Source organism: Penicillium vulpinum, assembly GCF_028829585.1.
Source record: "Penicillium vulpinum strain IBT 29486 chromosome Unknown utg000003l_segment0_segment0, whole genome shotgun sequence".
NCBI classification, from domain to species: Eukaryota; Fungi; Ascomycota; class Eurotiomycetes; order Eurotiales; family Aspergillaceae; genus Penicillium; species Penicillium vulpinum.
Genome location: NW_026643243.1, coordinates 959200 through 971716, shown reverse-complemented (window position 1 = coordinate 971716; position 12517 = coordinate 959200). Strand labels below are relative to the sequence as shown.

Genomic DNA, 12517 nt, shown 5'->3' with positions numbered 1-12517 from the left:
AAACTGTCTTTCATTTTCTCACTCACTTAGCTTTGACATATCTTTTATGTCAATGCCTCATTGTCACCTTTCATTGTACTCGACTCTTACATAGTACTTGCATCTGCGCTGGCTTTACTTCTGCCTTGAATTGGGGGGCTTGATATGGTAAGTTGGTCCCAGACCTGTCCCTTGCCCAGTCGTATCTTCGAGACGAATGCGCGCCTGGTATGTCTGAACCTACCACTAACTAGTACAGGCCCCCCCAGCAACCATGTCTTCAACAAAAGACCCTTGGGACTGGTCAATCGACGAGCTTGTCGCGTTTCTCTGTCATGACAAGCCCGGCGACTGGTCGTACAATTTGGCTTGCCCAGATCTCGTGGCTCTGGAAGGCTCGCTCCGAGAAAATTCCATCTCAGGCTTGAGTTTTCTCGCGATCACAGATGCTTATGTGAAAGAGCTAGGCGTCAAACCTATTGGGCAACGCCAGTATGTTCTGAAAGCCAGTCAATGGCTACAGCGACGATCGCCGAAGTTCCAATTGGATCAACAGCCGTTTCCTTCCAAAGCACTTCTCGGTGAACATCAACTTTCACCTGAACACCTCAATCATCCCATCAACAACAACCTCATTCCTGAAGATCCCATCACTGTCACTACTGCTAAAGATACCATCAATAATACCCCTCTTCTCCACGGCCCTTCATCGACTCAGACGGGAGGAAAGGGACCTCGCCGGATGGAGACCACTGTCATTGAACGACCACCCGCATCCTCTCTCCTGCAGACACGTTCACCTGAACCACCTATCTCAAATTCTGGCTTTGGGAGAGACGATTTTTTCGATTATCTTACCACAGCCTACCCCCTGGATGATGCAGATGTCCTCCCAGTCTATGGAGAATCCAGCGACGAGGGTGAATATGACACAGACACCCGCGAAGAAATGGAAGAGGATGAGGTTGAACCCCGCCCGGATACTTCTGGGGATCTGGGAATGGCTGAATACAATGCGATTATTGATGAATATATCAAAGAAAAGGATAAACATTGCGTCGAAAATCGGTTGCCAAAAGAGCAACCAAAAGCATTTCAGATTTGGAGGAGTGGTCAAAACCTCCCGAGTATGGAAAATAAAGCTTTGGCACGGCTCACCCACCTGGAGAAACGCTGTCAAGCCCTCCGCAAAGCACTTGTTGAGGCGCAACATTCATCCCGTTCATCTCTGCACCAAGCATGTGCATGCCTCGACCCCACTATAGTTGACATTTGCTTGGCTCGATGGAAGTTTTCCATTCTCAAGCAAACCACAGCCCCGCCAAAAGTTGATCGTCCACCACGCACCCCACGGGTATCAAAGCCCAATGTGAATTCAGACGGCGAAGAGACTCTGAGTTCGGATTCGGATTCCGTGCATAACACTGGAGACGAGATTCAAGATGAATCACCAGAACAATCAGAAGACGATCTTGATTTCGAAGGAGTTGAGATTTTACAGCACCAAGAGGAGCCACGCTCTCACGCAACTTATCGAGGACCGTTCTGTGAGTCCTCAGATGAGGATGTGAGCCATCTCCTCGATGAAGAAGAGAAAAAACTCCCAGCCGCTAAAAGGCGCCGCCTACAGAACAACAGCGCCCACCAAGACAATCGAACGTCACCACTGATGCCTATGACAACTCCGCTGTTTGGTCGGGACGTGGTGCTGTCCTTAGACGAGTGTGAAACAGAGGGTCAGATGGAGACAATGGCCCGTCTAGTTAACCCGATGCACCTCAACACACATGATGAACCTGTTGTCTCGGCGAGTGACAGCAGCGACACCGACGAGGCTGTGTGTATTTTTGACGATGTTTATTCTTTGACGTGGGCAGCTATTGAGGAGAGTGGAAACCGATTTCACCTGGTAGCGAAAGCCCTCATAGTTCTGCAAAACGATCGAATCAACCAACTTTGCAAGTTTCTCGGGTTTTACATGTCCTCCTCGTATCGAGAATTCGCCCGAGAGGCGCTGAAACACATGTCTGAAGATTCAACAGTGATCAAAGGATGGGATCCCGAGGAGAGCTTTGCTGCAATGTTAATGACCACCTTGTTCGTGTCGTGGGTCAATGTCATGCAAATTCCTCATGACGCCTTTGCAGTAAAAGATGTCAAGGCTGCACTTGCCTCTGTCGGAGATGACCTTGATGAAGACCAATTCGCGCCATTCTTCAAATGCTTGGGTAATCTTCTCAGGGGATACAGAAAATGGTTGACCTCATCATCTCGTGTCCAACCCCATGAGAAGAAACTCACTCAGCACCAGTCATCCAGGCGCAAGATGGCGGCCGTCTCGGTGACTCTCAATCGGGCTCAAAAGGATGGCCAGCAACGACAGGCAAATCAAGATGAGGCCAAACGGGCCCTCCGATCCCGAGTTGACTATGAGGAAATACCTGCAAAGCCAGTTTCGTTCCGGGATCCTGTCATTCAGCTTGATCCATATATCGGCAGCTTGATCCAGCCACATCAGCTCCATGGTGTTCAGTTCATGTTCCGGGAAATTGTCGAGAACATACAACCAGAAGGGTGTTTGCTAGCCCACACGATGGGGCTGGGCAAGACCATGCAAGTGTAAGTTTTGGTAATTGACTGACTTATTGGGGCTCGGCTAATTCTTGTATAGGATATCACTTTTAGTCACCATTTCCACTGCTGGGGCATCGCAAGATCCGGCCATTCGAGCCCAAATCCCAGAAGAATTACGACGACTCAAAGCTCTAATAATATGCCCAGCATCACTTGTTCAAAATTGGTGTACAGAGTTTGCAATATGGTCCCCTGACAACCACAATATGGGCAAGGTCCGCCCCATTACAGCAAAATCTTCGACCTCGAGCTCTGACCGAACTCAAGAGATTCGTGCGTGGAACAATGAAGGCGGTATTCTGATCGTCAGTTACGAAAACTTCCGCAATCTCGCTGGGAACAATGGGAGCCATGATGAAGATCCTGAAAAACAATTGATCGATGAATTTGTGAAGAGTTGCTTGCTGGAAAGCCCGAATCTCGTTGTGGCCGACGAAGCTCAGGTATTACGAAACAATACAACCAAGATTGCTCAGACAGCCTGCCGTATCCGCACCCGGAAACGGATTGCTCTGTCAGGGACTCCTCTATCCAATGGTTTGAAAGACTACTATTGGATGATTGATTGGGTTGCCCCCCGATACCTGGGAACCTTTGCTGATTTCAACGAACAATTCATCACGCCAATCGAAAATGGCTCGCATATTGAAAGTACCTGGCTTGACCGAAGAGATGCACTCCAGCGCCAGGAGCTGTTCTTCAGGATCATCGACCCAAAGGTACAGCGAGCGGACATGTCCGTACTGGCAGACAAATTGCCTCCCAAATACGAGTTCTCCGTTTACTTCGAGCTGACAAGCTTCCAAAAAGCTGCGTATAACCTCGTTGTTGAAGGTATACGACTGGGTAAGACTGAGAACGTGAGCCCGAAGCTCATGTCCTGCCTGTTCCCTATCAAGCTCTGCTGCCATCATCCAGTCCTTCTTAAGCAAAACCTGGAAGACCGAGCCACCAAAGGTGCACACAACAAACATAAAAGTCCCAGCGTTGATGATCATGGTCTTGATTCCAGTTTTGCTGCGGCCACCGAAGAAGTAACCCTTCCACGGTCGTCATTGTCCGAACTGGATGATCTGTTCAGCACAGTTCCTGACTTGCTGGATCCTAGCCTATCTAGTCGAGTGACGATCCTCAATGAGATAGTCAAGCAGGCAATCAAAGTCGGTGATAAGGTCCTGGTATTTTCATCCAGTGTTACAACATTGGAATACCTGGCGCAATTGATGGACAGAACGCAAAGGAAGTATTATCTACTTGATGGCACAGTGGCCGCAGTTGAGCGTCCTGAGATAATTCGCAAATTCAACAATGATCAGTCTATCCACGTGTTTCTTGTTTCAACAAGAGCTGGTGGCATTGGATTGAATATCCACGCAGCGAATCGAGTTGTCATTTTCGATTTCATGTTCAACCCTACATTCGAGGAGCAGGCAGTCGGACGTGCATACCGAATTGGACAAAAGAAATCGGTATTTGTATATCGATTGATTGCTGGCGGTACATATGAGGAGAAACTATACGCCAAAAATGTTTTCAAAAGTCAGCTTGCGTATCGTATAGTCGACAAAAAGAATCTGATCCGACAAGGGTCAAACTCAGACTCGACCTACCTCGCTTCCTACACTGAGAGTTCCCAACACGGTGGAATTGATGACACGGCCGTTGAAAAGGACCCAAAAGTAATGGAAGGGCTGAGGTCTTCAGAGTGTGCGCACTCAATTCTTTCCATCAAGCTCTCAAGCCAAGAGATAGATCCGCAAGATAGATTGACCGTTATAGAACGGCAATCCGTCGAAGACCAGCTTCATCTCAGGCGTTTACGGATTGCGTCTGTGCCGAGCTAGAGAGATGGTTTTTTTCTCTTCTCTTTTTGTCTTTTTCTTTCTGCTTTCTACTTTCTGTTTTCTGCTTTTGTTCGAGTGATACCCCTCTTTGTAACTGTTAAATGTTAGGCAATGAATGAGTATTTTGTAGCCATTCTCCTAGTAAACAAAGTTGTGACGTGGGCTAGTCCTGTAGGATATTCGGGTATGTATGTAGTAGTCCGTAGTCAAGGTTGCAGCGCCAAATTGTGTGCATCGAACATAAACCTATGCCAAAATGATGGTTTATCGGCCATTTGATGTTACGTTCTATTCTTATTCTACTTAACTTTCGATTATTGAGCTTACATGCACTCTAACTAGGAAGAGGTTTTCTTGCTCGGGTCTGTAATAGCTAAAGGTCACCTAGGATGAGCGTATCACGTCCGCGAAGGAAGAAAGCGGTGTTCTGAACGGGCCCTTGAGAGCACAGTGCCTTGTGTGATGGACTATGTCCTTGCATAGCGTGCAATGTTTCAAAAAGCGTCTTATGATTCTATTCTTTTGCTGGTGGCGCAGCTGATTAACCTTTGGAACGCGCTCCTCAGGTTAGCCCTGCCTAGGTGGCAGACTGCCACCTAGTTGACGCAAAGATTCTTTGGCAAATCTTGCCCATTGGTTTGGAATTGATTACACCTTGTTAAGAAAGAATAGAATGAAGTTGGCAGAGGTTCTCATGAAATGATATGATCAGGAGATATGAAGGAATCCTAAATCAACAAGAGCCACCGAGCCACCATTCGAATCATCCTATGTTTCCATTCCCCTCCTTGGTAGAATAAATATCCGATTTTTATATCAAAGCGTGGTAGAGGCCGGGTATAATCTAGAGGCCAGTTGAGTGTGGTGTTGGAGGTTGAGACGGACATGATGGAAATCGAGCTTCGTTCATGGGGAACTTACGATTTTGGCAAAATCGTAGTGAAACTGATATGGATATCTGATGCGAATTTGAGATTTGAAAAGTGGAAATCCATTTAGGAGACCGGAAATCATGAACAACTCATTGTAAAGGAGTAAGACATTTGAGGTATTGCCCAGATGACCTAGGAACATGCGAATGATGAGTTCAGTAAACATGAAACTCCAGAAATTCAAGTAACCAGTCTGAAGTACACCCGTGTGCCTTCCCTATCACATGGGGCACATGGGCTCCTTCCCCTATCCTCGTCACCCTCAGCCAGAAGGTAAATATAAATACCTGCCCCCTCCCACTTCTCTCTCTTCTTTTTTCTTCCTTCTTCAACCACTCCAGGTCCACTCTGTGGCTCCTGTTGAGTATTCTTTAATTTTTTGACCGGTTGTTCAGCTTCAGATTCATATTCAACATATGTCTACTGTTGTCCAGTGAAATGGGGGACCCTGAGGACTCTGGAGGGATTTCGATGGCGGCCCAGGCTAGGCTGTGAATGGCACGAAGCAAGTATACGCGGGCTACTGACCAGCTATCTTCGGATGCTTGATGGGCTTTTGCTATGACCTCTGCGGAAACAGACTGTACGTGTCTGGGTACTCCCGATCGCCGCCAGGAGCGGGTTAACAACCTTAGAAGGGGCTCTGCTCTCATCTCCTTCGCCCCAATTTTTGGAACCTATATTACAGAGATAGCTCTTTGTTATCTAGTGAAGAATTTTCTGAGGATGTTTCTTTTTTTCAAAGGTTCCACTTCATTTCATATTCTTGTTGTTGTCTTGTTGTCTTGTTGTCCCTATCTACCAATGTTCAACTCGGTAGATTTAACAATGAAGACCAAGTCAAACACCATAATGATCTTATAAATTCTAGATGTATGTTCGTAATGTATCACAAACAAAGTTGAGCCTATAATTATGGCTTGTTTCTTCATGCATAACACTCCCTCCAGCCTACATATGTACTTCACTCTTTGTAACATCCACAATTCCTTTATACTGTATCCCCACTACAGTTCAATATGCTCTTCTGCCTTATCACCCGGATCTGGATTTGTGTTTCAATCGAATTTACCTTAAGAATCATGGCTAATCTCCTATGCCTCACCCTTTGCATCTATGCTCGAGTTGGCATCTATTTCGGATTGAGGAGAGATGTTGAACTTTTGCGCTACCATAGTGAAGCTTTGTCAACAGACACGAAATAAGAAGTTTCAATAGTAGAGAAGTCCTTTGATTTGGGTCTATTAAAGTATAATTGATGTGTAGTTGGTACAAAATCGTAAAAGCCTTCGCTCACTTGCTTGCAAATATCTGAAGCCACCCGGTACTGCGTGAGTAGCTGCGTGTGAGAATGACCGGTTTGAATCATTCGCTCAAAGAGAAAGAGCTGTTCCATGCTGAAACATTCATTTTATCCTGGTTTCGAGCGCGTCTGTACCTCTCGTACAGCCTCACTTGTTTCGGTCCAGCTCAGTCCCACATAAACTACTAGTAAATCTTGCGAAATCTGCATGACTGGCTGGCGTACTCGCAATGTGCCAGTATAATGGGACCTGATTGAACTTATACGCAGGATTACGTGCTACTGGATTAGTTATGATATCATGAATTGGGGCTCAACGATCCTGTTCTTCGATCTGTAATGGTCGCAAAATGTCATGAATTGAGGTTTTTTTGTCTACATGTCCAAGGAAAAAGTGCTTGCGTCGACATCGCTTGAGCTAGAAAGGAGAATATCACAAGTCCTAAGTACAATACAATAACTGGGTACCAAAGCCTTAACTAGATCAGCTCCTCACTGTATTGCACTGCAGATTTCTCTCTTAGTCTACTTTTTAATACCATCTTTCACTCCAAACATCCTCTTACAGAACGTTTGGCAGACTGTCCAAATATATGAGTGTTAGCATGACACATAAGGAATATTATCCCAGTCGAGACAACATACACAGTTCTTACGATGTAGATTGGCGGTTGAGCAGCAATATTTAGACATCGTCTTTATGGCGACGCGGACGCGAACAACCCTTCGCTGCTGGACGGTGTCAATTGGTGAGTGTGGACAAGACATCTTCCTGTGACGTTTTCAATATCTGTCGTCTGTGGAGGAGTCCGTCTTGTGATTTCGCAAGACCCATTTTCACAAGGACGCACTCTGAACGGTGGACCGAAGCACGAGCATAGTTGATAAGACTTTTGCTTCCAATGACACATCTGCAATTGGTATTAGTACGTGTACGGACGTACCGAGGATCAATACGTTTAAAAGACCTTCTTGCAATCTTGATGTTTCGAAGTCTGATTTATCAAAGATGGAAATTGGTGCTTAGTGTAATTCAAGGTGAAAATTGATACCATGAGTGAGAAGGCCACCATGGGCTTTATATAGATAACTCATGTGTCAAAGCGTACTTGGCTTTCACGCTTACAAACTAGACACCCCAAGTCTGACGGCCGATTCTCGTACAGTGGACCAACCAAAACATTTCTCATGGACAAGGTCCACTGCTGAGTCTACCAATATGCCTAACCGGGGTTGTGAAGGTTGTGAAGATGAGATGTGAGTTGTGCCCCTATCCGGCGGGTGTTTTTCCGTTATTCCTATTTAAGAACGGGTATGTAGGGGGTGTGGTGCCCAGGAATATCTATTTATTCAAACACTAGCATATCTAGCCCTCAGGAGCTCAGAGCTGCAAACCCTCGGGTTAGGAATATTACCCACGTCATCTTCCCACGGTATCATACATTACTTTCTTCACAATGGAGGGTTCTAGGCAACAAACTCGCGAGAGCATTCTAGGTCAAATCCCAGACACCATACAGAGTTTCCTTCAAACGGTTGATACAAGGGCAATTCGAATACTTGGTGATACTCCTAACAGCGTTCTCGATCCCGGAGACTATCTGGGGTCTGTACGTCCGTTTGTGTCAAAAGTCGAAAGCTCTCTCCGCCAACATTGCCCAGATAATCAAACTTCCTTCCTCGCCGTCAACATCTATCCCGGGCACCACTCTTATTTCGTGCTCGACCTCAACAACGTCCACTACGATTATGAGACTGCTCATAATGATATGTGTCCAATACCTGTCTATGTCCTTCGCCTATCGAAAAGAAAACCTACAATCTTTAGAAGGGAAGCCTTGGATAAGACGCTTGCTGAGACACTTGCATCGATGCACAATGGACATGGCCACGAGCCTCTGCCCTTGTTTGACAATTATAACGAAATTGTTCAATACCGCAACCCGCGCAGCCTTGAGTCTTGATACATATCGCATGGGCTCTCGGACTGCAGATACTTTGTTGTTTCTACGCCTAAATGTCTTCCGTTTATCTGTCCTGTCCGTTCCCTATATTTGGCCCTTGAAATCCAGATGGCAAGGCTTACAGCAGGCAAACTCCAAGTCGTTTAACCCGGGAATATGAATCCACGAGGTAGCCTCCCATTCGCTTCTTAAGTGTCTTAGGTCCTTACCTCTGATGCATCCTTGAAACTTGCCACAGCCCAGCAAGGAAAAGCTCCCATTTTCTGCGCCAAGTGAAATGCCATTGACTTCTCTTTCCCCCCTATGTATGTAAAAGGACTCGTGTTGGAGGTCTACTTTGTAGGAGAAAACACAGCCTTTTACTATTTTATGCGTTTTAGGAAGGGGATATTGCGGTAAACTAGGTGGGGGGAGAGAAAGAAGAAGAAGAAGAAGAAGAAGAAGAAGAAGAAGAAGAAGAGGAAGCAAGATGAAACAATTTTCTTGTTACCTATGTGAGCCAACTACCAAAGAGATGCAGCCATCATCCCCACTAGCACCTGCCACACCTATTGCAAAAGAGACTCAAGATCCGCAACACGAGTACCTCTATCCTCAGCTTTCTTCTTTGCCGTCTCCCGGAAAGCAGCAAGCATAAGATCCCTCTTACGCTCCTGGATCGCCAACACCCGGTCCTCAATACTATTCTCCATAACCAGTCTCCAGACCGTCGTCTCTCGCTTCTGTCCAAGCCGATACACCCGATCGACAGCCTGATCCTCAATAGCAGGCGCCCACCAGCTGTCACACATGATGACCTGGTTCGCTGCAACGAGGTTGAGACCAACACTGCACACGCTCAGACTTGCAAGGAGGACGGTACACTCAGGGTCGTTGGAGAATGAATTGATGGAGTTGTCACGTTTCACAGACTGCATCTTGCCATCCACACGGGCGAATTTGATCCCGCGCTGCTCGAGGTGTGGCTCGATGAGGTTCAGGAATGAGGTCCATTGGCTGAAAACTACGGTCTTTGTGCCCGGTGCCTGGCCCTGAGCAGTCAGGATCTTGACCAGAGTCTCGATCTTGCTGCTTGGACTGTCGGGGTCGACTTCAACGGTGTCGGTGTCTTCGCCCATTTCCACAGCTGGAGAGACAAGTGTGTTCGTTTCGTTGATATCTGCGCGGCAGAGTGGGCACTTGTGCTGGCGTTCGATAACCTGCTCGATGCAGCCCCGACAATAGGAGTGAGCACAGGCAGTTATGACGGGTTGCTCAAGGTTGTCGAGGCAGATGGCACACATTTCTTGGCTTTCTATCTGGAGCTGCAGCATCTCTTGTAGAGCACGGACGTTCTCAGGTGTCAAAGGTACGACTTTGTGTTCTTCCAGCATACCCATGAGTTTGTCAATGCGATTCTTGCATAATGCCCAGTGATTGCAGACTTGACGAAGACGGAGAAGAACCTCGAGGAGGTGAGAGTACGTAGTCTTGCCATCTTTGCCCTTGAAGTCGAGAAGAGCACCTTGGGCCTCCTTTCTATGATTGTAATTAGTAAATTTGTTTTCACTGTATAGGTAGTCACTCAATACATACTGGAAAGCATTGTACTTCTCCTGTTCATGAGCCTTGAACTTGATTCGAATGATACGGGACGTCATCTCGGGCAACTTCAAATTGATGAAGCCCATATCCTTTCTACGTCGCAAGCAGATGGTACCCATGAGAGCCTCAAGAAGCAGTCGGGCCTCAGGCTCTCCTGAAGTCAAGGGGCGAATCAAGACACTGTTGAACATCCTTAGATCTTCCAAGCCGCCAGAGAACTTTAAGAAACGGACTTGTGCATACAAGTCCTTGAGAGTATTGATAATGGGCGTTCCGGTCAGGGTCCAGCGGGAATCGGCTCGCAAACCACAAGCCGCGAGGGAGGCCTTTGAACTGGGATTGCGGATAGTATGGCCTTCGTCAAGTACGACACGGCGCCAATGAAGCGAAAAGATGCCCTTAGCAGGCTGCTTATTGGCATTCGGATTGAAATCCAGGGCCAAGGCTCCATAGCTGGTGATCACAACGTCATACTTTGCCAAGTTCGCAGCTTCTTTCTTCCCAGAACCGTGATAAATCAAGACACTCGGGGCGGTCTCCTTGTGGGCATGGTCCTGAATCTGATTTCTCCAGTTGCTCATAACACCGACAGGAGCAATAATCAAAGTAGTCTTGGAGGAGCCTGAAGTGAGAGGCTTTGCATTTGCAAGAATCAAAGAGATGATCTGGATTGTCTTGCCCAAGCCCATGTCATCAGCGAGAATACCACCGCTGGCGAGGGTTGGCTCCGTGGCCATGGCATAATTTGTTGCGATATTGAGGAATTCGCCATTTTTTCGTTTCCACAACTGAACGATGTCGTCGGAGCCCACCTTGGGAAGACTTGGCGATTCTTGCTTGATCATCCAAGCTAGTCCTTGGCGCTGATATGGAAGCAACTGGGTAGAAAGGCCGGCTGGAGTATCGACCATCGGCATATTGGCCAGGTCAGACTCCTTCTGTCCGAAGGTTTCCACAACCTGGCCGATATCTCGGGGATTGAAGGTGGAGCTCTGGTTAAGGAGTTCCTCCAAGCTCTCATTTTCCTCGCCACCAAGTCCCGTTGGAGTCGAGAGGTTCGCATAATCCGAGTTTTGGTTGGCTTGCCATTTTGATGCAGCTTTACCAAGCGCCATGGCGCGAGCTTTCTTTGCCGCCTCCTTCCGCTGTTTCTCGGCTTCTTTCTCTGCCTTGCGTTCCTCACGCTCCAACTCGTTCAGTTGGCGAACAGGAAGCTTATCATTCTGCATTCGTTGCTTCAGGTTGGATCGCTTGGTAGGTTCACAAGTTCCAAACAGCTTCAGATCCACCGGACATGTAAAATCTCCAATTGCACCAGTCAATATGCCTTCGATAATGAGATCGTGAGCATCCTTTGATAACGAAGGTCAGCAATCTCTCAAAAGCAGTATGATTGGAGAATTTTTACCATGTACGATGCCAGCTTGGCTGCCATCTGTCGTGGAATGTGGCCGATTTGGGCACCCATAACATTATCCACCTTGATAGCATTGCGATCATATTGATTGTTGGCATCCCGATTTATGATGACGCGTTCACCTGGGTTGGCACGACCCCTATAAAAGCGCACACCAACGATCTTTGTAGAAACAATACCTATTTGGGGTTATTTAGTACAGTTTATAGAGCGCAGGTGCGGAGACGAGGTTAGTGAAAGTGAAAAGGCGCATACCATAGAGGATGGAGCTTGTCAGAGATGTTTCATCCACTTCCTGAGATCCTTGAATCACATCGAGCGCTTCTTCATCATCTTCGTCGGCACCAACTACTTGTGACAGCTGATTCAGTGGAATGAAGTCGGCAGATTCGCCAAATCTCTGGCCTGGGCTGGATTTTTCAGTGTTCAAACTCGGAGCTGTGCGACTGGCTTTTGGCGCACGCCCGGATTGACTGTACAGGGCATCTTCGGTGGAAGTGTCATTGACCTTACGTTTTCCTGCCATGTTCCGGCTTCAGCCAACACGTTGATGTAGGTTTGGCAATGATGAAGATTGGGGATTATGAACTGCTAAAGGAGTGCGAATGTATCTGGGGCCCTATGTTTGTTTCTCAACAGTGTCCTCTCAACTGTCAATTTTCAACGAAAAAGGGGCCACAAACGAACAGATAATATTTGATTTAAGTACCCTGTACTCCGAAGGAATTGTGAGAGCTGTCACATTACGCATATAATCACTAATTGGGTTTAGTTCCCGACGCGTAAAGACACGGCTACACGTGACTGAGGGGAATAATCACGTGGCACCTAAGATGGATATTCCCCGAGATAATTTGCTG

The 12517-nt window shown here is 47.0% G+C and overlaps 3 protein-coding genes across 3 annotated transcripts; 2 read left to right on the top strand and 1 right to left on the bottom strand.

The window, feature by feature from the left end:
- Nucleotides 1-144: 144 nt before the first annotated feature.
- On the top strand, nt 145-4457 carry N7479_005472 (putative SNF2 family helicase/ATPase; the record flags this gene model as incomplete). The annotated part of the gene is made up of 3 exons (XM_057253169.1): nt 145-147; nt 239-2598; nt 2651-4457. 3 exons carry the CDS (start codon nt 145-147, stop codon nt 4455-4457), a joined length of 4170 nt encoding a protein of 1389 aa, XP_057107031.1.
- Nucleotides 4458-8149: 3692 nt separating this feature from the next.
- On the top strand, nt 8150-8656 carry N7479_005471 (uncharacterized protein; the record flags this gene model as incomplete). Its single annotated transcript, XM_057253168.1, has 1 exon — nt 8150-8656. The coding sequence occupies one exon, from the start codon at nt 8150-8152 to the stop codon at nt 8654-8656; it is 507 nt and encodes a 168-aa protein (XP_057107030.1).
- A 548-nt stretch (nt 8657-9204) lies between these two features.
- N7479_005470 (DEAD/DEAH box helicase) lies at nt 9205-12183 on the bottom strand (the record flags this gene model as incomplete). The annotated part of the gene is made up of 4 exons (XM_057253167.1): nt 9205-10174; nt 10232-11592; nt 11649-11836; nt 11913-12183. 4 exons carry the CDS (start codon nt 12181-12183, stop codon nt 9205-9207), a joined length of 2790 nt encoding a protein of 929 aa, XP_057107029.1.
- Between the last annotated feature and the right edge of the window lie 334 nt (nt 12184-12517).